Raw genomic sequence first — 19,128 nt, 5'->3', positions numbered from 1 at the left:
ATCTTTGCAAAAACGTGTGTTCCAATTTCCCCTCCCTCCCCTAGATGGGAAGTAATCCAATATACATCCAATAATACATGGTAAAAATAAATATATGTAAATCCAATGGAGGCATACATATTTATACAACTATCATGCTGCACAAGAAAAATCAGATCAAAAAGGAAAATATGAGAAAGAAAATAAAATTCAAGCTAACAACAACAAAAAGCATGAATGCTATGTTGTGATCCACCCTCGGTTCCCACAGATCTCTCTCTGGGTGCAGACGGCTCTCATCATCATAAGATCATTGGAATTGGTCTGATGGCAAGAACTTTGAAAGAACCAGGGAGGCTTGCAAAATTTAGGGAGAGGATGGGACAAGACACCACAAAGAGGAGAATTTGAACCACAAAAGGCTAAGAAAGAAGTTTAAGGGTTTGAAGAGGCTCTTATGGTTAACTCTCCCTAATGGATAGGAAAGAGTTCTGATGGGTTTCTTGATTGGAAAAGACTATGAGTTGATGAGGTTTATTCTCTCGTCTCTCTAATAATAAAGTCTCTAACAATCTGTCACTCTCCCATTTCATCCCTTTGGGGAACTGCAGCAAATCCATCCTACGTGCCCCCACCCCAGTGCCAGCCTGGAGAGTTCGCGTGTGCCAACAGCCGATGCATTCAGGAGCGATGGAAGTGTGATGGGGACAATGACTGTCTGGACAACAGTGACGAGGCCCCTGCCCTGTGCCGTAAGTGACCCGTCTCATCTTCCCTCCCCCAAGCCTCTTCTCTATGAAGTTTATGTCGTGCAGAAGCTGGAGACTTCTCTCACTGTCCTCACTCCCAATTTCCCCCTCTTTAGACCAGCACACATGCCCGTCTGACCGCTTCAAGTGTGAGAATAATCGCTGTATCCCCAACCGCTGGCTGTGCGATGGGGACAATGACTGTGGGAACAGTGAGGATGAATCGAACTCCACCTGCTCAGGTGTGCTGCTGCCCTGTGGGATCTGGGAGAGGGAGAGGGCCAGACAGGGAGAGGGGTTACTTAAGAGAATGTAAGGGGCACCCACGGCTGCCCTGTAAGCACGGGAGGAAGGGAAGGCAGAGAGAGAGAAAAAATGGTCCAAGGAAGAGTCAGGAAAAAAGCTGAAATTTAGGCTGAAGGAACAGGCTCAGGGCTGTTTCTGAAGGATCTGGACCATTTTGTGTACCTGGAAGGCAGTGCAAGGCTAGAATTTAGCATGTGCTGCCCCCACCTCCCCCACCAATCAGCAAAAGATTTAAAAAGTGCCTAAGTGGGGGAGAGGGCTTGGGGACTCAGAGAAGGGGTTGGCTTGGACAGAGAATGAGATAAAATAGAGTCTTGGAGGGGAGGAAAACCGTAATCAGTCTCCCTCCTGAATGTTCTGTTCTTTAGCTCAATAAGCTTTATGGAAAAAAACCAGCTACGAACCAGAGGATATAGGTTAAAATGCCAACTGTGCACCTTTGCTTTTATGACCTGGGGAAAATTAGTTAATGTTCCTATTCCTCAGTAGCCTCAATAAAGGGATTGTACTAGATAATATCCTTTCTGTCTCTAAATGTGGGGCTATGTATGACCTTGGAACTGCTATGGAGGCTTTGAAGATCTGGCAGGAAATAGGGCAGTGAGACCTCAGGGATGACCTGGGAGGGATGAAATCAGTGTGTGCATCCACAACCTCTGCTACCCACAGCCCGCACCTGCCCCCCCAATCAGTTCTCCTGTGCCAGTGGCCGCTGCATCCCCATCTCCTGGACGTGTGACCTAGATGATGACTGTGGTGATCGATCCGATGAGTCAGCCTCATGTGGTGAGAGAGTGGGAAGGGGACACGGCGGAGATGGAGGCTGTGGGGCGGAGGAAAGGGACGCGCCACACTCCTCATCTAACAGAGAGCTTCTTGCTCTGAGGCCCCCCTCTTTCCCACCTGGATGAAGGCTACTGAAAATAAAGGGGCCCCCCTCCATCCTGTCACTTTTAAAAGACTGGGGTGGTGGGCATTTCTGGGCAGTGAGGTGTGAGGATAGCGCTCTGAGGCTAGAGCTATCCACTCACCCCACTCAATCCTCATTCCTCCCATACCCACAGCCTACCCCACCTGTTTCCCCCTGACTCAGTTTACCTGCAACAATGGCAGATGTATCAACATGAACTGGCGCTGTGACAATGGTAAGGGCTTCCCCTCTCCTTTCCTCCCCATCTTTCGTTAAGGCATTAATAGGACAAGCCCCAGATTAAAAAAAAGTTGAGTCATAACGACCTCCAAAAGGCTGAGGTCCTCTGTTTTGGCTAGAGGAGAATGGAGAAGGAGAAGGAGCTTAGCATCTGGCCAATGGAAAAACACTAGACATATACTCAAAAATAAGATCATGCATGATATAATATAGAGTCTTGAAAACTTTAATTGGCTCTAAAAATCAGTTTTTTCCTCTTCTGTTGCACCAGTCTGGATTTAAGTGACTCTTACTCCAGCATGGGGCAGTGGGGTTTGTTTAATTGATCTTTAAAAAGAATATTTTTTAACTTTTTTCAGTATAATCAGTGCCTTGATGGTCTTCTGTATTTTATCTAATCCATTTAAAAAACGTTCTTCTGAGAAAGGTCCATAGATTTCACAAACCTGCCTGGGGGGCCATCATACCCCAAAAGTGAGGGCCAGAATTAGAGAATGGCTTGGCAGGGAAGCCTCCGTCCCTCCTCCCTCGCCCCTTCCCCCAGCTCTTGCCCTCCTCCCTCGCCCCTTCCCCCAGCTCTTGCCCTCCTCCCTCGCCCCTTCCCCATCTCTTGCCCTCCTCCCTCGCCCCTTCCCCCAGCTCTTGCCCTCCTCCCTCGCCCCTTCCCCATCTCTTGCCCTCCTCCCTCGCCCCTTCCCCCAGCTCTTGCCCTCCTCCCTCGCCCCTTCCCCAGCTCTTGCCCTCCTCCCTCGCCCCTTCCCCAGCTCTTGCCCTCCTCCCTCGCCCCTTCCCCCGGGCTCTTGCCCTCCTCCCTCGCCCCTTCCCCCATCTCTTGCCCTTCTCCCTCGCCCCTTCCCCCAGCTCTTGCCCTCCTCCCTCGCCCCTTCCCCCAGCTCTTGCCCTCCTCCCTCGCCCCTTCCCCCAGCTCTTGCCCTCCTCCCTCGCCCCTTCCCCCATCTCTTGCCCTCCTCCCTCGCCCCTTCCCCCAGCTCTTGCCCTCCTCCCTCGCCCCTTCCCCAGCTCTTGCCCTCCTCCCTCGCCCCTTCCCCCGGGCTCTTGCCCTCCTCCCTCGCCCCTTCCTCCAGCTCTTGCCCTCCTCCCTCGCCCCTTCCCCCGGCTCTTGCCCTACTCCCTCGCCCCTTCCCCCATCTCTTGCCCTCCTCCCTCGCCCCTTCCCCCAGCTCTTGCCCTCCTCCCTCGCCCCTTCCCCCGGGCTCTCGCCCTGCTGGTGAATGTGTGCTCCGGGGAGCCACCGCGGCCAGGTGACGCTACGCCCGAGCAGGGGTGTCGCTGTGTGTGTGTCTCCGTCTGTGTCCGTCCCATCTCGGGGCCTCTGGCCCCCGCGGCTTCCGCCATGACTTTGTTGTGAGAGTGTTGTGTGCTGCGGTGCTGCCGGCCGGGCCGTTGTCGGCCCCAGTGCCAATGGTTCCCCGGCGGTTTCTGTGTTTCAGAGAAGGATTGTGGGGACGGCTCTGACGAAAAGACCTGTCCTGAGCCTGCCGGTCAGTGCATAGTAGCACATGCACCATCAACTCACACAGAGCCTCCGGTCCAGCCCTTGTAGGCAGCCCCACCCCCCAGGGTGCTCAGCCAGACACTCTGCAGACCCCCTTCTCCCCTCCCCCTCCCAGGCCCCGGGGAGGGGGGACAAGAGCTAGTGGACAGCCTGGAGAGAAAGGGAGACACAGAAAGAAATGAGAAAGGGAGCGAGAGACGGAGGGAAGAGAGGAGCCGAGGGGACGCTCTGCGGGTGGGAGCGGGGAGAAGCCAGGAGGACTGGGCAGGATGGCTGGTCGCTCCTCAAACAGGCTCGGGCCTTGAGAGTCATTCGTGATGTTGGAAGCTCCCCCCTCACCCACCGACACCAGCCCCCGAGGAGAGAGTCAGCCAGCTGCCCCAGCGCCGTGAGAGGCAGACCCGGAGGGTCTCTGGGCCTGAGGCCCCGGCTAAAATGCCTCAGGGAGTTCTGCCTGGGGGGGGGGAGACAAATGGAGGCTCAGTTTGGTCCCTGCTACCATATGTAATCCAGGGTGAGCCAGGGGATGCTTCTAGGGCCACTTTCCCCGGCCTCCCAGGAAGGCAGGGATTCCTGTTCTGAAAGAAAGGAAGAAAGACTAGAGAGCGCCCCCATCCCCCCAAGGATGATTGAGGAGAGACGGCTGTCTCTCCCCAGACGAGGCCAGGACACGGGAAGGAGGCTCGGAGAAGCAGCCCCCCTCCCCCAACCCTCAGCTGTGTGGTCCATGGTGCATGCTGCAATCTATGCAGTTTCTGTGACTTTTCTGTTTGTTGTTTTCTCACCGGGGGAGGTGGGGAGGGAAAGGAGGGGCTGATGAGTTCGGGGTCTGGGGCGGTCTGGGGGCGGTGGAGTGAGGCAGCAAGTGGGAGGCGTGGGGAAGGCCGGGCGCTGACGCCCTCCTCCCTCTGCCCTCCTCCTGCTCCCCACCCCCACCCGCTGCCAGACAATGACTGCGGAGACAACAGCGACGAGGCCGGCTGCAGCCACTCCTGCTCCAGCACGCAGTTCAAGTGCAACAGCGGCCGATGCATCCCCGAGCACTGGACCTGCGACGGGGACAATGACTGCGGGGACTACAGTGACGAGACCCACGCCAACTGCACCAATCAGGGTGGGCCTCGAGGGGCGGGCATGGGGCACCGCTGGGGGCACCGGTCAGGGGGCGCAGGGCGGAGGCATGGCACAGCCACACCGACGGGCGGGCACCAGAGCCAGGGGGCTGTCCCCGTTAGGAGGGGGCGGCTGTACGCCCCCAGCCTCAGAGAGCATAGGAAGGAGAGGAACTGGTGGCAGGAACCGCGCTGGCACTAGGGAGGGGGCACTGTGCTCAGACTCAGTTCCACAGCGGAGAGGGCACGGAGGTCGTCAGAGGCCGGACCCACACCAGCCCTTCCAGGGTAGTGCTTCACAGGGGGGCACAGCAGCTCCGCCCCTGCCGTCACCGCTGACCCAGGCGGGCATCGTAGGGGGCACGGCATCCAGAACCATGCCAGCCGCGGCGGGAGCTTGGCAGTGTGTGGGGCTGGGGGCAGACACCGAAATGGGACTCATAACCCCTTCGTCGAGCAGTCAGAAGTACTGAGTGCTCACCATGCTGGACACCTTAGAGAAGGATAAGACACAGTCCCTGTGCTCAAGGATCTTACAGTCTAGTTGGGGAGACAAGACACACATACACGAAAAGATAACTAGCCAAACAAAGCGGTGTGTGGTAAGTGCCCAGGGCGGCGCAGGCCGAGGCTCTGTGGGGAGCGTGCCAGGGGGAGAGGACGCTGGGCCTCGGGGGCTCAGGAAGGTTTCCGGAGGCGCTGGGACTCGTGGAGGGGTCAGGGACTAAGTCGGGCGGACTCTGAGCCGGGAAGTAGAGAAAGTCGGGCAGGAACAGCGGAGCTGGGCCCTGAAGGACCTTGGGAACCATGGCAGGTTTCTTTAATCGGGAAAGTCCAAGGTGCAATTTCAGGCAAATTAATCAGCCAGGAAAAGGGAAGATGAAGAAATCACCAGAGCAAAGCAGCTAGGAGGCTACTGCAGGAAGTGATCCAGGCACGGGCTGCTAGGGCCTGAGTTAAGACGACAGCAGAGGAAACCGAAAGGAAAGCGCAGGGAGAGAGCTGAGGGGAAGGAAGCATTGAGCAGGCCTTGATGACAGCCTCGGTGTGAGCACAGACGGTCACCTTGGAGATGGAGAGACGGGGGAGGAGGCAGAGAAGAGCGTCTTGCTGGGAAGAAGGACTGGGTCCTTCAGAGGAGAAACCGAGGCACCAGGATTATTGGGATGCACTTGGGAATGAGGAGAGAGGGTATCCTTGAAGCACTGCCCTCATGTCCTCCTCCATCCCTTGTTTCCAGCCACTCGACCCCCTGGTGGCTGCCACACGGATGAATTTCAGTGCCGCCTGGATGGACTGTGCATCCCCCTCCGGTGGCGGTGCGATGGAGACACGGACTGTATGGACTCTAGCGATGAGAAGAACTGTGAAGGAATCACACATGTCTGCGACCCCAACGTCAAGTTCGGCTGCAAAGATTCAGGTAAAGGAAAGAGGCTCCTGGGGGGCTGGTGTGATAAGGAGGCAAGAAGGAACCTGGGAAGCGGAGTGGGGAAGGAAACTGGGCTGAAAGGAAAGGGAACAAACATATATATGTGTGTATGTATGTATATGTATATATATATATATATATATATATCTCACACACACACACACATATACACACATACACACACATATTTTTGGAAGGAAACTGGGCTGAAAGAAAAGGGAAGAGAATAAACATGTATAGAGCTCCTACTGTGTGTCAAGAACTATGGTAAGAAGTTTAAAAGAGAGCCCATTCAGGGAGTCAGGAAGGAGACTAAGGTAAAAGGAGGGACATTCAGATAGAGGAGAAGGAGACTGATGGGGAAGGGAAGAAACCTTTATGTACGCCTACTATGTGCTAGGCCCTCTAAGGGAGGTCAGTCAGAGAGCAGGAAAGGCTTTTGTAGGGGAGGAGACCGGGCTAACATGGGGTCCGTGGGAACAGCACCTAATCCACCGTATGAGGTGAGTATTGCACCATCCTTGATAGTACCAACTCCTAAATCCTCCTGGGGACTTTGAGTTCATGGTGGAACACTGTCATGACACCGTCCTTCGAGAAGCCCGTTGGGTCTTAAATAATGGAAATGGGGCTTTGGGGGGCCAGATATGGACGCCCTTCCTCCACTCAGACTATGCTCCCTCGACTAGGGCGGTGCATCAGTAAGGCCTGGGTTTGTGATGGGGACAGCGACTGCGTGGACAACTCGGACGAGGAGAACTGTGAGTCCCTGGCCTGCAAAGCGCCCTCCCACCCTTGTGCCAACAACACCTCTGTCTGCCTGCCCCCCGACAAGCTCTGCGACGGCAACGACGACTGTGGAGACGGCTCTGACGAGGGGGATCTGTGTGGTGAGTTTCTGGTGGATGGGAACAGTCCACCCTCGAGTGTTTATCTCGTGCTACGTGCGTTGCTAGCTTAAAGCAAAGAATGCTGAGTAGTCGGGAAAACATGGTATCAAATCCCTACTGCTGATGCCGACTAGTTCTGAGACCCAGGCAAGTCACATCACCTCTGGGCGCCTCAGGCGACTTTCTGAGACTTATCTGCATCAGCTGAGGACTCTCTGTACCTGGAGTTACTCACACTGGTGAAATCACCCTTCTCTCATGAATTCCCATAAATATTGGGCGCTGCACTGGGGAGGGGGAGGTCACGGTCCCTGCCTTCTAGTTAGGGAGACCAGAGTAACACAGGAAAAAGGTAAACTGAGTAGGATAAAGGCCAAAAGGAGGGGCAAGACAGTGAGACTGGGAGCAGCCCTGCTTGCTCGCGTTGGACTGGGCAGGGAAGCGACTGGCACTGGTGATTTCTCACCACCTCGGGGCTTAGGATAGGGGAAAAGGAGAAAGATGGGTATCCCAAGCTCAGTCAAAGGCAAAGGGCAAAAGCTGGGTGGAAGAAATACATTAGGGTGTGTTTGGGGGACAGAAAATAAACCAGTTTTGCCAGAAAGGAAAGCTTATGTCTGGGAGTGGTGGAAGATAAAGCCAGGTGGGGCCAAACCACGGAGACATTTTAGAAATTACCGGGCAGGGCAGCTTTATCTTTGAGGGGCAGCTCAGGGATCAGGAAGGGGTGAGGAATGGGAAGGAACTTTCCGATGGGAAATAGATTGGGCAATAGTAAACTTAGGGATGGGAACATCCCCTACACACATACACATCCCCACGTCTGAGTCCACAAGGCCAAAAGGAGGGGCAAGACAGTGAGACTGGGAGCAGCCCTGCTTGCTCGCGTTGGACTGGGCAGGGAAGCGACTGGCACTGGTGATTTCTCACCACCTCGGGGCTTAGGATAGGGGAAAAGGAGAAAGATGGGTATCCCAAGCTCAGTCAAAGGCAAAGGGCAAAAGCTGGGTGGAAGAAATACATTAGGGTGTGTTTGGGGGACAGAAAATAAACCAGTTTTGCCAGAAAGGAAAGCTTATGTCTGGGAGTGGTGGAAGATAAAGCCAGGTGGGGCCAAACCACGGAGACATTTTAGAAATTACCGGGCAGGGCAGCTTTATCTTTGAGGGGCAGCTCAGGGATCAGGAAGGGGTGAGGAATGGGAAGGAACTTTCCGATGGGAAATAGATTGGGCAATAGTAAACTTAGGGATGGGAACATCCCCTACACACATACACATCCCCACGTCTGAGTCCACAAAAGTCCTGTGAAAGAAAGGATTCCAGGATTCCAGTTGTAGACATAAGATAAGGACACAGATAATGATACTAAGCAAGATAGGATAAGCATCTACAAAGTACTGTGGGAGTTCAAAAGGAAAGTTTGCAGGGAGGGGGAGGAGGGATTGGCCAAGAAGCTCTGTAGCAATCATTTCTTTCCTAAAACTTCCAGTGATTCTCTTGGCCTGTTTGGGAAGAGATGGCCTAGGAAGGCTTGAGGGGCCCATTCGGCCTGGGCCGCAGAGGGCCCCCTTCCTCTCTGACCACCTTGTCCCGACTGCTCTCCTCCTGATTGTTTCCCTGCAGACCAGTGCTCCCTGAACAATGGCGGCTGTAGCCACAACTGTTCGGTGGCACCTGGGGAAGGCATCTTATGCTCGTGTCCTCTGGGCATGGAGCTGGCACCCGACAACCATACCTGCCAGATCCAGAGTTATTGTGCCAAGCACCTCAAGTGCAGCCAGAAGTGCGAACAGAACAAGTTCAGTGTCAAGTGTTCTTGCTACGAGGGCTGGATGCTGGAGCCCGATGGAGAGAGCTGCCAGAGCCTGGGTACGGGGCCAGAAGGGGGCAGGAGAAGGTCCCCGGGGGGGGACTGGAGGAACCGTCCCCTGGGACCCTGTTTCACAGAGTGGGGGGTTAAGCATCATGTCCCTTCTTGTGGACAAGGCTCAGGTTGCAACAGGAAAACGAGGGATGTCCAGGTCCCCGGCTGACCTTCCCCTCTCTCCTCAGACCCTTTCAAGCCATTCATCATCTTCTCCAACCGACATGAGATCCGCCGGATCGACCTTCACAAAGGGGACTATAGCGTGCTGGTGCCCGGCCTTCGCAACACCATAGCCCTAGATTTCCACCTCAGCCAGAGTGCTCTCTATTGGACTGACGTGGTGGAGGACAAGATCTACCGGGGGAAGCTGCTGGACAATGGAGGTGAGTGGACGGGGATGGAGAATGACGGGAATAACACGGGACGGAGGAGAGCCTCAGGCAGGGATGTGAGGAGAGGCGTTCAGAGGGAGCCTGCGGAGGCAGAGACGGACAGACAGACAGGGGCCACTGGCTTCCTTTCTTATCCCCCACTCTCCCTGCTAATCGAGTTAGACTCTGCTTTAAGTCCTGTCGGCTGACGCCCCGTAATTATCATCAGAAGAGCTGCCAGCCTGATAATTAGCATAATGAGCAGTCTCAGAGCTAGAATTGGAGCTGGGCTTATTGGAAAGGGCTTTTTTGGGGGGGACACCCCTTCTCAGAAGTAAGAGGTATATTAAATAGGGAGATTAGAAGCCCTGTTCCCATCTTTGGCCCTGGGTTTGACTCCTGTTCTTGGCAGGTGAGAGGGACAATTAAGGGAATAGTAGAATACTGGGGTGGAGAGAGGGAAAGGCACAGAGGAGACTGGGAAAGAGTCTGAAGTAGTGAAACCCTCGGACTCCCTCCCTCCCGCCCAGCAGGGCCTAACCTTATTGCCACCCGCCTCCCCTCTCCGTAGCACTGACTAGCTTTGAGGTGGTGATTCAGTACGGACTGGCAACGCCTGAGGGCCTGGCTGTGGACTGGATCGCTGGCAACATATACTGGGTCGAGAGCAACCTGGACCAGATTGAAGTGGCCAAGTTGGATGGGACGATGAGAACCACCCTTCTGGCTGGAGACATAGAACACCCTCGAGCTATAGCTCTGGACCCCCGTGATGGGTGAGGCTTCCCCTGGTTTTCCTCATTCAAGAAAGTGCTGGATTTGGAGTCAACAAGAACTGAGTTTGGATCCTACCTCACTTACTGTGTGTGACCCTAGTAAAGTTATGTCACTGTCTGCCTCAGTTTCCTCATTTGTAAAATTGGAGTAAATAATAGCCCTTGACACCCATGGTGGCTGAGGGGATAAAATGGAGCAAATATGAAACGCTGTAAACTTTGAAGCAATAGTTCTTTTCCCCCACCCTCCCCTTGGGATTCTGTTTTAGGCAGACTGGGAACTTTCCTCTCCTGGTCTTCTCTGACTTTTTGTCCCCTCACCCCCACCCCAGGATCCTATTCTGGACAGACTGGGATGCGAGCCTTCCCCGAATTGAGGCAGCCTCCATGAGCGGAGCCGGCCGCCGCACCATCCATCGGGAAACCGGCTCTGGAGGCTGGCCCAATGGGCTGACTGTGGACTACCTGGAGAAACGAATCCTCTGGATTGATGCTCGGTCAGCTTCCTTCTCTTTCCTCAGACCCTTGTAATCCCTTCGGCCACTGAAAGGCAAACTCGGAACCTTCCCTCAGGCCCCCGCTGCTCTCTGGGGTCCGCCTTCCTTCCCCAGTGGCAGGCTCAGGGAAGTCAGAAGCGTGCCTCCAGGGTCAGCAAGGGCTCTTGGGACCGCTGACAGAATAGACTAGCAGAGATAAATTTCTGGGATGGAAAGTGAGGGGAGCAGACGTTAGGAAGTTAGAGAAAGGCGGAGTGGGGGTGGCTCAGAGAGCCTAGGAGCTCAAAGGGGAGCGGAGCTAAAGACCAAGAAAAGGTGAATAAACAGGAGTGACTGGATTTTCATTCTGTCCCCATCAGGTTTGGGGGTTAATTTGAGGCTCTTAAGGCTTAGGAGCACTAGAGACCGGCCTGGTGGAGGGGAGGCTGAAGGAAAGGCTAGGAGCAGATGAATCAGCCCTCCTCACTCTGTCCTCAGGTCTGACGCCATTTACTCGGCGCGCTACGACGGCTCCGGCCACATGGAGGTGCTTCGGGGGCATGAGTTCCTGTCACACCCATTTGCGGTGACGCTCTACGGAGGAGAAGTGTACTGGACAGACTGGCGAACAAACACACTGGCCAAAGCCAACAAGTGGACTGGCCACAATGTCACCGTTGTCCAGCGCACCAACACACAGCCCTTTGATCTGCAAGTCTATCACCCCTCCAGGCAGCCCATGGGTAAGGAGAACTTGAAAAGGAAAGGCTGATAAAGAGGAAACATTATTCTGTCCCTAGAAAAGAGGGAAACCTAGATGGTAAGCAGAGATTGATGTATAATACATCTTTATAGCCCTGAGGTAAACAGGGCAGGTCCACCCTTTTTTCTCTCTCAGCTTTCCTCTACTTGGGGAGGATAGAATCCCAATGGGATTAGAATAGGGAAATAGAACTAAGGTTGGGGAGGATGGTAACTGAAGTGGGAGGATAGTTGGACCAGAAACTGGGGGAGAAGACAAGGTTAGGACAAAGCGAGTAGAAAAGGAAGGAATGTGCCGTCTCAGGAAGGAAATCTTAAGAGGGGAGGACTAATGCCCTCCTCTCTCTGACCTGCAGCTCCTAATCCCTGCGAGGCCAATGGAGGCCGGGGCCCCTGTTCTCATCTGTGCCTCATCAACTACAATCGCACTGTCTCCTGTGCCTGCCCCCACCTCATGAAGCTGGACAAGGACAACACCACTTGCTATGGTATGGAAGGGGGAAGGTTGGGGCTTCAAGGAGCCAGGGGTGAATTGGGCAGGGATGAGCATTCAATCAACAAACATTTAAGTCAATTGTGTAAGTCAATAGGAATTTTTTTCCTTTGTACCTCATCTAGCAAAGTGCCTGGTACACAGTAGGTACTTAATAAATGCTTGTTGACTGAATGTAAACATCTTGATATATTTTGTCTAATGGAAATGCATGAATAGTTAGGATGCAAAGGAAATTGGAATAAGTGCCAAAGAGAAGGCCAGGTAAAGTACTGTGAGGAATTTGGACTTAAATAATTTTTAGTTGGGTCCAGGCAGGAATAAAGGCTGGGGAAAGGAGTGCAGTTCAAGGAGGAGTCAGGGAAGAGTTCTTGTTGAAGGCAGCACCTGCGTTGGGTCTTGAAGGATGAAAGAATGAATAAGAAGAATCAGCCCTTGTCCCCAGAGAACAAGTAGATCCATGTGTATATGATGACAATTTGGAGACAGAGGGCTGCCTATAATGACCCATTCTGTAACACCATCTGCCCACAGAGTTTAAGAAGTTCTTGCTGTACGCTCGTCAGATGGAGATCCGGGGTGTGGACCTCGACGCCCCCTACTACAACTATATCATCTCATTCACTGTCCCTGACATTGACAATGTCACAGTGCTCGATTATGACGCCCGGGAGCAGCGTGTCTACTGGTCTGATGTCCGAACACAGGCCATCAAACGTGCCTTCATTAATGGCACTGGCGTTGAGACAGTCGTCTCTGCGGGTATCCCACTGGTCTCACCTCACTTTGACCTCCCACTCAGCTAATGAACTGAACCCTTCCATCCATCCAATCTACTGATGCTTCTCCACCCCCACTCCTGAGCCCTCCTAACTCCAGCTCCTGACGCTCCTGATATAAGCGCCAGAATCCCACCCCTTATTCCCATAGACCTTGGTTCTCCGGATCCCTAGAACTCTGAGCAGTTCTCTGTTCCCCCATAACATCCTGTTCCGTGTTTCCCCAGACCTTCCAAATGCACATGGGCTAGCTGTGGACTGGGTGTCCCGAAATCTGTTCTGGACAAGCTATGATACCAACAAGAAACAAATTAACGTGGCCCGTTTGGATGGTTCCTTCAAGAACGCAGTGGTCCAGGGGCTAGAGCAGCCACACGGACTTGTTGTCCACCCTCTGCATGGGTCAGTCCAGGGAGATAATCTGTCTTCAGAGTCATGTGTGAGACCCAGATAGCCTTCACTTGGGAATCCCTTCTTGCTGGAGGGTTGATGTCCATTCAGAGATGCTGAGCAAAAAGATTGCATGACTTTGAAAGTGGAGAATCTGGAGAGGTCTGGGACAGTGGAGAGACCGCAAAGACATGAAATCTAAGCCTTTGCCTCCCATTTTGTGCCTTTCCCTATTCTAGGAAGCTGTACTGGACAGATGGGGATAACATCAGCATGGCCAGTCTGGATGGCAGCAACCGTAGCCTCCTCTTCTCTGGCCAGAAAGGCCCTGTGGGTATGAGCCTAGCCCTTGGGCCCCAAACCCAAAGACCCAGCAGAGCCCTTCCCCCTAGTCATTAGCAGCATAGTGGTATTTGGTCGTAAGATGCAGGCTTAAATCTAGGTCCCATCATTTATTTGCCAGATAATGTTAAACAAATTTCTTTGCACCTGGCTTCAATTCCCTCATCTGTATGATGAGGACATTGGAAGATATAATTTCTAAGGATTTTTCCCAGCTCTGAAGTATGTATAAGGGTATTTTTAAACCCTAAAATTTTATATGAATGTTATTATTCACCCTCCTTTTCTCCCATCCTCCCAACCTCATAAAGACAGCTTTATATTGTGTAAAGAACCCTGGCTCTGAAGCCAAAGAACCTGGCTTGTAATCTCTCTTTATTATCTGTGTAACCTTGGACCAGTTACTCAGACTTTTCTATCCTCAGTTTCCTCACCAGTAAAATGAGAGACTCGGCTCCTGAGGGCCCTTCCAGATTTGAATCTATCTACCTGTGATCGCTATGGACTCCTAATTCTCCCCAAATTTTCTCTCCCTGCTCCACCTGCCCTCTCCTCTCCATGATGGGAAAGTCAGGTCTCAGTATCAGGAGACTAGGTGAGGGAGAGTCCCAGGCTCACCACTAGCCTGAGTTAGAAGTGACAAGTCCCACCTCCCTTGTCCCTTCGGTCTCCTCTGCCAGGCCTGGCTATTGATTTTCCTGAGAACAAACTGTACTGGATCAGCTCTGGAAACCACACCATCAACCGTTGCAACCTCGATGGGAGTGGTCTAGAAGTCATTGACACCATGAGGAGCCAGCTGGGCAAAGCCACTGCACTGGCCATCATGGGTGAGGCCTGGGGGAACTGACCTAGGGGCAGGTTTCCTCATGGGGGAGGGCATATGCTACTTTGGGGGTGTTAGAAGGCGGGACTGGAAACAAAGGGAGAAAGGAATATTTTGGGGTAAAGGTGTTAGTGGCAAATAAAGTGATCTGTGTCTTTCCACATAGTGAGAGTGTGCCTTAAAAATCCTCTCCCTCTCCTCACTCCCGCTTCAAACAGGCGACAAACTGTGGTGGGCAGACCAGGTCTCAGAGAAGATGGGGACATGCAACAAGGCCGATGGCTCTGGAGCTGTGGTCCTGAGAAACAGCACGACCTTGGTTATGCACATGAAGGTGTATGATGAGAGCATCCAGCTTGGTGAGGGTCAAGGGCACAAGGAAAGTGGGAACTGAGAGTTGTGGGGAATGTTGAAAAATGGAGGAGAGAGGGTCAGCGGAGGTTGGAGAAAGGACAAAAGGGAGGAGATGAAAATATTTTCAAATATCAACTACCTCTGACAGGGTGAGCCCGGTCACAGTCCTGCACCCGATTGGATTCGGGTACCCTGAGTTCTTGATCACACATAGCTCTCTTCTTCCTCCCTGCAGGCCTCCAGGGAACCAATCCCTGCAGTGTGAACAATGGGGACTGCTCCCAGCTTTGCCTTCCCACCTCGGAGACCACACGGTCCTGCATGTGCACAGCCGGCTATAGCCTCCGAAGTGGTCAACAGGCCTGTGAGGGTCAGTAGCAACCTCCCTCCCACCCACTCCAAACCTGCCCTTTAACTCTGCTACCCTCCCCTTCTTACTTAGGGGACCAGGTCAGTTAATTGTTGAGTATTTACAGCATGTCCAGCACTGGAAATGATGCAAAAGAAACATAAGACATGGTGGTCAGCACCCCTCCCCCCACCTCCTGCATTATACAGTCCAGTTGGGGGGATAGAATGAACACATCTGAAACATTTGACAGTAAATACCAAATTCTGTGCCATGATCTACATTATATAACCCTGTTCAAAAAAAATTATGGGCTAGAGTAGGAAGAGAGAGACTTACGTTGGAAGAGCTAGATAAGTGGGATAAATAAAGGGACAGCAGGGACCCTGTGAACAGAAGCACAGAGGCCAGAAGGAGCTTATCATTGGGGAGGAATTGTGTGTAGATCTTCCTAGTGGAGCTAATGTGTTTGGTTTGAGGAGTTCAGGGGGTGGATTTAATTAGACCAGGTTATAGATGCCAAAGATAGTGGGGAGCCATTGCAATTCAATTCCACACATGTTTATTAAATGCTTATTACACATAAGGCATTGAAGAGGGAAGGAAAAGCATATGAAAGCAGTGTTTTAGGAAGATTAATCTGACAAGGGAAGATGAAATGGTGGGACCAGAGGCAGCTAGGGGGCTTCTTATAGTTATCCAGGTGTTGATGAGCAGTATGGAAATGTTGGAGAAGAGAAAAAAGAATTCAGGTAACTGCAAGATCTCTAGCTTGAGAGATAGGGAGAACGGCAATGTTGTTGACAAAAATGAAAAAACTGGGAAAAGGAACTATTTTAGCAGGAAAAGTACAGATCATGGGCACAAGGTTGTTTGAGAGGACATCCAAGTGCAAGGAAGGAGCAGGCTGGCATTTGGAAAGGGCTGGTTTACAATGGGAATCATCAAGACCCCATTGCTGCTCGTTTACCCTCCCCCTAGACGCCCCTTCTGATAGGTTTTTGGACCATGTGGATGATCTGTGGTCCATCTCTATGATATGGACTATAGACTCATGGATGAAGTGAAGGAGCAGATTAATGTGGATGAAAATTTGTTTTTGCTGCCCTCCTCTGGTGGCCAGAGGACTCCTGGGCAATCACCTTCCCTAGTCATGAGCAACCATTGCTTGTCTCTCAGTTTTCTCCCTCTGAACAAGGCATGGCAAAATGGAAAGAACACTGGCTCTGGAGTTGAAAGCTCCAAAGTCCAGGTCCAAATGTGGACCTGGGTTCAAATGCTGCTCTGATGTGTGACCTTATGTGTGACTTTGAGAAAGTCATTGAACCCTATTGAGCCTGTTTTCTCATTAGTAAATTGAAGTGTTTGGACTAGATGGCCAATGATATCTCTTTTAGCTCTGTCTGTGATTGTATAAATCTTCCTCGAAGGAAGGACTAAGAGTCTTGCTCTGTATAGCATGGAGAAAGAGTCCCTGGGGTAATGTCTGATTAGAGCATGTTCCTTAGGTGTGGGCTCCTTCCTCCTGTATTCCGTGCATGAGGGAATCCGGGGAATACCACTGGATCCCAATGACAAATCAGATGCACTGGTCCCTGTGTCTGGAACCTCACTTGCTGTGGGCATCGACTTCCATGCTGGTGAGTCATTTGTTTGAAGAGGGAAGTGGTTTAGGGGTACTGGGAGGGAGAAGGGATGTGCCCAGAGGACACACATGGAGAAAATAGAGAGAAGGGGCCCTTGCCACATGGCCCTCCCCAACAGTTGCCCTGTTTTTCCAAGATCCCCTAATATTGCTTCCCACCATAATTCTCATCCTCTTGTGCACCCCGATTTGCTTCTTTCCCAGACAATGACACAATCTATTGGGTAGACATGGGTCTCAGCACCATTAGCCGAGCCAAGAGGGACCAGACATGGCGTGAGGATGTGGTCACCAATGGCATTGGCCGTGTGGAAGGCATTGCTGTAGACTGGATTGCAGGTGAGTGAGGGTCAGGGAGAAGCTATTGTTCGGGGATTGCTTGTTGAGGAGAGGGACTTAGGATCAGATTTTAGAGAAAAGGGACTCTTGGGAACTAATGTGTTCTGTGTTAAAAGGCAAAGATAGGCAAAGGACATACTATAAGTCAAATCAAGCCCAGAGGATGGCCTGTTTTTATATAGCCCAGGAATTGAGAAAACCTTTTTTTTAAGTTCCTAGGCAGTACAGAAATGGGTGTTGGCAAGATTTGGCCTTTGGGTCATAATTTGTTGACTTTATAAGAGATATCTCTTGTTGGGAAAAGTAAAAAGAAAAAAAATACAAGGAGAAATATGGATAATAGAAAAACAAAAGATTTAGGAATTTTTTTAAAGAGGGGGAACAGAAAGATGAGACGAGGAATTCGTGGACCTGGCAGAGTTGGGGAAAGACGGGGGCCAGAACTCTGGGGCCCTGTCTTTTCCCACTTTCTGCTTCTGACAGACACCTTCTTTCCCAGGCAATATCTACTGGACTGACCAAGGGTTTGATGTGATTGAGGTTGCCAGGCTCAATGGCTCATTTCGCTATGTGGTCATTTCTCAAGGCCTGGACAAGCCACGGGCCATTACTGTCCATCCTGAAAAGGGGTAAGGAGAGGAAATGACTGACCAGTCAGATCCAATTCTCTTGCCAAACTTGCATATTCCATATCCATGTTCCATCCTATTAAGATTCTATAGATCAGATTCTCCAGGGAATGATTCTTTTTTCCTGATTGCTTCCATTCCTGTCCCTATTCTCAGGTCTTTTGGAGTGTTGAGAAGTTCTCCCTTTGGTTTATTTCTCATTTTTACAACTTCTACCAACAGACCTCTCTTCAACCTTCCCCAAGCCCCCCAAATTCAGTTCTACCCTCTGTAGGAATAAAGAATTGTGGGCCCCATTCCCTGGTGAATTCTCTTATGTGTTAGGGCTTTGATACATTCATACCTACCCCATAGGTATCTATTCTGGACAGAATGGGGCCAGTATCCAAGAATTGAGAGGTCACGCCTGGATGGCACAGAGAGAGTGGTCTTGGTCAACGTGAGCATCAGCTGGCCCAATGGCATCTCGGTTGACTATGAGGTAAGGATGTCGGACACCCATTGGAAGCAAGGGAAAGGCCTCCATGTGGGCAAAGACTGGCATTATATACCAGTCCTTAACACAGTGCCTGGCAGATAGTAACTGGTTCTTAAATGCTTCTTCTTCGGCTGAGGAATACACACCCCTCTCTCAGTCCTACCCCTGTCTGCCTTCCCCAATTATATGTCCTTACACAGAAGTTAGGGAGATGTTCTAGGAAATGGGAGACCAAAGAAAGAATCAAAGAACTGTGGCACAGTGGAAATTTGGAGTTGAGAGATACTTAGTTTTGGATGCTCTGATATTCTGATATTCTGGATGCCTCTGATATTCACTAATTTTGTAAATATGGGCAAGTCACTTTAAACTCTGTGAGCCTCAGTTTCTTCATCTATAAATGGGGAAAGTTATACAGTACCAGATTGTTTAAAATAATAAAAAGTAAAATGTTAGATAAATTAAATGTTAACTATTATTATCTTATTCAAATTTGTACCCTGTGCAAGAATCTCCTCTATATTAAGGAGGAAAGAGTAATTTGAATTGCTGGGAGGATGCAGGAATGAGCTAGAAAATGAAGAGACCAGGGGAAAATGATTAAGTAGAATGTAAAGGATGGTTTCACTTTTTATGTTCTCATATTCAATCCACTTAGCCTGGAACATAAAAGACATTTGATAAATCGATCAATTATTGGTTAACTGAGGAAAAGGAAGACAAATATAGCATATTTAGGTAAGAAAATTAGAAAGTGGGGGACTACTGTCCTTCTGGGAGAGAGCACACACACACACACACACACACACACACACACACACACACACACACACACACACTCCTATGAGAAGATTTGAAGGGAACTGTGTGGTAATACTCTGTACGTTTATAAGGTATTTTCCTTAACCTTCAGGATGGGAAGTTATACTGGTGTGATGCTCGGACAGACAAGATTGAACGGATTGATCTGGAGACAGGTGAAAACCGGGAGGTCGTTTTGTCCAGCAACAACATGGATATGTTCTCTGTTTCTGTGTTTGAGGATTTCATTTACTGGAGTGACAGGTGAGAGGACAGCCCCATGCACTAGCCTTCTGGGGTGTGCTCTATTTCCCT

At 51.3% G+C, this 19,128-nt stretch overlaps 1 protein-coding gene across 2 annotated transcripts in view; it reads left to right on the top strand.

Moving 5' to 3' along the window:
- The window catches only part of LRP1 (LDL receptor related protein 1), a 105,069-nt gene that overhangs the window by 38,368 nt on the left and 47,573 nt on the right, over positions 1–19,128 (top strand). For both annotated transcript variants that reach the window (XM_074269895.1, XM_074269893.1), the window contains 24 exons: positions 591–731; positions 845–970; positions 1,704–1,820; positions 2,099–2,179; positions 4,647–4,814; positions 6,053–6,235; positions 6,934–7,134; positions 8,760–9,005; positions 9,189–9,386; positions 9,946–10,150; positions 10,483–10,647; positions 11,125–11,369; positions 11,745–11,876; positions 12,416–12,643; positions 12,888–13,062; positions 13,290–13,384; positions 14,073–14,222; positions 14,437–14,577; positions 14,808–14,942; positions 16,430–16,561; positions 16,771–16,905; positions 17,405–17,534; positions 17,889–18,015; positions 18,926–19,077. In XM_074269895.1, the coding sequence (XP_074125996.1) occupies positions 591–731; positions 845–970; positions 1,704–1,820; positions 2,099–2,179; positions 4,647–4,814; positions 6,053–6,235; positions 6,934–7,134; positions 8,760–9,005; positions 9,189–9,386; positions 9,946–10,150; positions 10,483–10,647; positions 11,125–11,369; positions 11,745–11,876; positions 12,416–12,643; positions 12,888–13,062; positions 13,290–13,384; positions 14,073–14,222; positions 14,437–14,577; positions 14,808–14,942; positions 16,430–16,561; positions 16,771–16,905; positions 17,405–17,534; positions 17,889–18,015; positions 18,926–19,077 (3,808 nt within the window). The remainder of the gene's footprint in view (positions 1–590; positions 732–844; positions 971–1,703; positions 1,821–2,098; positions 2,180–4,646; positions 4,815–6,052; positions 6,236–6,933; positions 7,135–8,759; positions 9,006–9,188; positions 9,387–9,945; positions 10,151–10,482; positions 10,648–11,124; positions 11,370–11,744; positions 11,877–12,415; positions 12,644–12,887; positions 13,063–13,289; positions 13,385–14,072; positions 14,223–14,436; positions 14,578–14,807; positions 14,943–16,429; positions 16,562–16,770; positions 16,906–17,404; positions 17,535–17,888; positions 18,016–18,925; positions 19,078–19,128) is intronic.

The sequence above is a fragment of the Sminthopsis crassicaudata genome, chromosome 5 (genome assembly GCF_048593235.1).
Source record: "Sminthopsis crassicaudata isolate SCR6 chromosome 5, ASM4859323v1, whole genome shotgun sequence".
Taxonomy (NCBI): domain Eukaryota; kingdom Metazoa; phylum Chordata; class Mammalia; order Dasyuromorphia; family Dasyuridae; genus Sminthopsis; species Sminthopsis crassicaudata.
Note: the sequence above shows the minus strand (reverse complement) of the source record. Positions and strands in the feature narration are given on the sequence as shown.